Genomic DNA, 2366 nt, shown 5'->3' with positions numbered 1-2366 from the left:
TTGGTCTTACGAGATGTCAGACAAACCATTCGGTGTTTCACCAGCGCACTAAAGCTGGCTTCATATTTCTTGTGGTGTATGTAGATGATATTGTGATCATAGGTGATGATTCTGAAGACATTGCTAAGTTGAAGTTGTTTCTGCAATATTAATTCCATACTAAAGACTTGGGTAAACTTAGGTATTTCTTTAGCATTGAAGTTACTAGATCCAAGAAGGGTATAAGTTTATCCCAACGCAAATATGTGTTGGATTTATTAGAAGAAACAGGTATGTTGGGTGGTCGTCCGGTTGATACTCCTATGGATTCAAATACAAAACTTGTATCTGATGAGGGTGATCTATTTAATGACCCGGACAGGTTTTGTCGCCTTGTTGGGAAATTAATTTATCTTACTATCACTCGACCTGATATTTCATATGCAGTCAGTTCATGGGAGTTCCTAGAATGCCACATTGGATTGTTGTTCTTCGGATTATACGATATCTCAAGAAAGCTCCAGGTTTAGGGTTACTATATAAATCAAATGGCCATCTCAGGGTGGAAGGTTTTACAGATGCTGACTGGGTTAGTTCTCCTTTAGATAGGAGATCTACTACAGGCTATTGCACATTTGTAGGAGGAAATCTTGTTACATGGCGAAGTAAAAAGCAGACGGTGGTAGCTCGATCTAGTGCTGAAGCTGAATATAGGGCAATGGCCCATACCACTAGTGAGTTGACATGGATACAACATTTTCTAAAAGAACTTGGGTTGATAGTTGAGGCTCCTATTCCATTGTTCTGTGATAATCAAGCAGCAGTTCACATTGCATCAAATCCTGTGTTTCATGAGAGGACCAAACATATTGAAGTTGATTGTCACTTCATTCGAGAAAAAATATTAAGTGGGAGCATCTCTACTCCATTTGTGAAGTCTGAAGATCAATTAGCTGATATGTTTACCAAAGCATTGGGTCATAACCGGTTAAGAACTATCTGTTCCAAGCTGGAATTATTGATATATATTCTCCGGCTTGAGGGGGAGTGTTTGAATGTTATATATATATATATATATATATATATAAGTGTTGGGCCATTATGTAATTACAGAAAGTTGATAGGGGCCCTTGTGTAGTTAAGTAAGACTTGTACTCTTTATATAAGCCTTGTACTCTTTATTAGGTTTGAGGATGATGAATATATACAAGTCTGAAACTTCTCTCTCTCTCATATATATAACTTTGAACACACATAAAGAAAGGCATGCAAAAAATATTATTACACACAACAAGCTAAGCTTGCAATGACCACTTGTGGGTACTTTATTTACTTACAATACAACACATAACTCTCATAAAGAGAGTTTACTTTATAAATCTAATGAAAGTTAACATACGGATGCCTCAGCAACCTTTGAACCTACCACAGGGAATTTACAGTACATAAAAGGTGCAACAAACTTGTGTTTTTCTGGACATGTCTATGCATTTGGCTCTGCACATTTATGTCCAGCGCCGGGGCTGCCACCTGGGTTCGTGGGTCGGAAATCGTCCGAGTTTTCTGCAAAAGAATAGGTGACACCAGGAACGTTACGTAAAATTGGTTCAATATCATCTTTGTATTTATGACCAACACCGGGGCTGCTACCTGATGATGTAGGTCGAAAATCATCCTTATATACCGCAACTGAATCACCAAATCCAAGGCTACGATTAGATGTCCTGGGTGAAAAGCTTTCTTTCTTGCCTGAGGCAGAATGGTCAACAGTAGGAGCTTGACCTGCATATGGGGCTCGAATGTCATTTTCATGACCTACAGAATTTTGGTGTAAGTTGATAGCTTGGTTGCCATGATTTACCATTTCCCTTTCATCATGAATGAAATTATTCTCCTGTTTCTTCATTGATTTAAGTTGCCTTCCCTCAGTAAATAGAATATCGTTGCACGTAAATAGTGCAAGAAGAAAAGCAATGGCGTAGAATGGTTGGTTATTGTGATACCCCCTAATTTTGGAACACGGATTGATCAAGTCCGCGCACAAAATCAAGGGATATCAAAACAATTTAAGTATTTAACAAGCACAGAATACAAAGATGAATAATAAAGAATAAATAAACCGCTGAAGAAAACTAATAAATAAATATTACTTAATGATTCTCCAACAATTACAATTCGGAAATCCCATAACTCAAGGACCCCTTAAAACATTATCCAATAATCCAATACTATTTAAAAGTACACAAGATGAATAGACGAATGACAGTCTCCCAGCTGCGGATCCTCAACCTCGAGACTGGAACCTCTAATAACCTGAAAAATAAATCGTGGGTTAAACCCTACGAGCAAGTTCACTCTACCAGGCCTCTGAAAACCAATAAGCAGAT

At 37.9% G+C, this 2366-nt stretch overlaps 1 protein-coding gene across 1 annotated transcript; it reads right to left on the bottom strand.

The window, feature by feature from the left end:
- Nucleotides 1-1462: 1462 nt before the first annotated feature.
- On the bottom strand, nt 1463-1885 carry LOC132316491 (precursor of CEP9-like). Its single transcript, XM_059814962.1, has one exon. It carries the CDS (start codon nt 1883-1885, stop codon nt 1463-1465), a length of 423 nt encoding a protein of 140 aa, XP_059670945.1.
- Nucleotides 1886-2366: the final 481 nt, after the last annotated feature.

The sequence above is a fragment of the Cornus florida genome, unplaced genomic scaffold (assembly GCF_030987335.1).
Source record: "Cornus florida cultivar Cherokee Brave unplaced genomic scaffold, ASM3098733v1 CherokeeBrave_3.0.0_Hap2_Chr07, whole genome shotgun sequence".
In the NCBI taxonomy this organism is placed as follows: domain Eukaryota; kingdom Viridiplantae; phylum Streptophyta; class Magnoliopsida; order Cornales; family Cornaceae; genus Cornus; species Cornus florida.
This window is presented reverse-complemented; position numbering and strand designations above follow the sequence as displayed.

Bases quoted from the DNA above. Each gene is read 5' to 3' on its own strand.
- LOC132316491 (XM_059814962.1), bottom strand. From the start codon at position 1,885: ATGAAGAAACAGGAGAATAATTTCATTCATGATGAAAGGGAAATGGTA.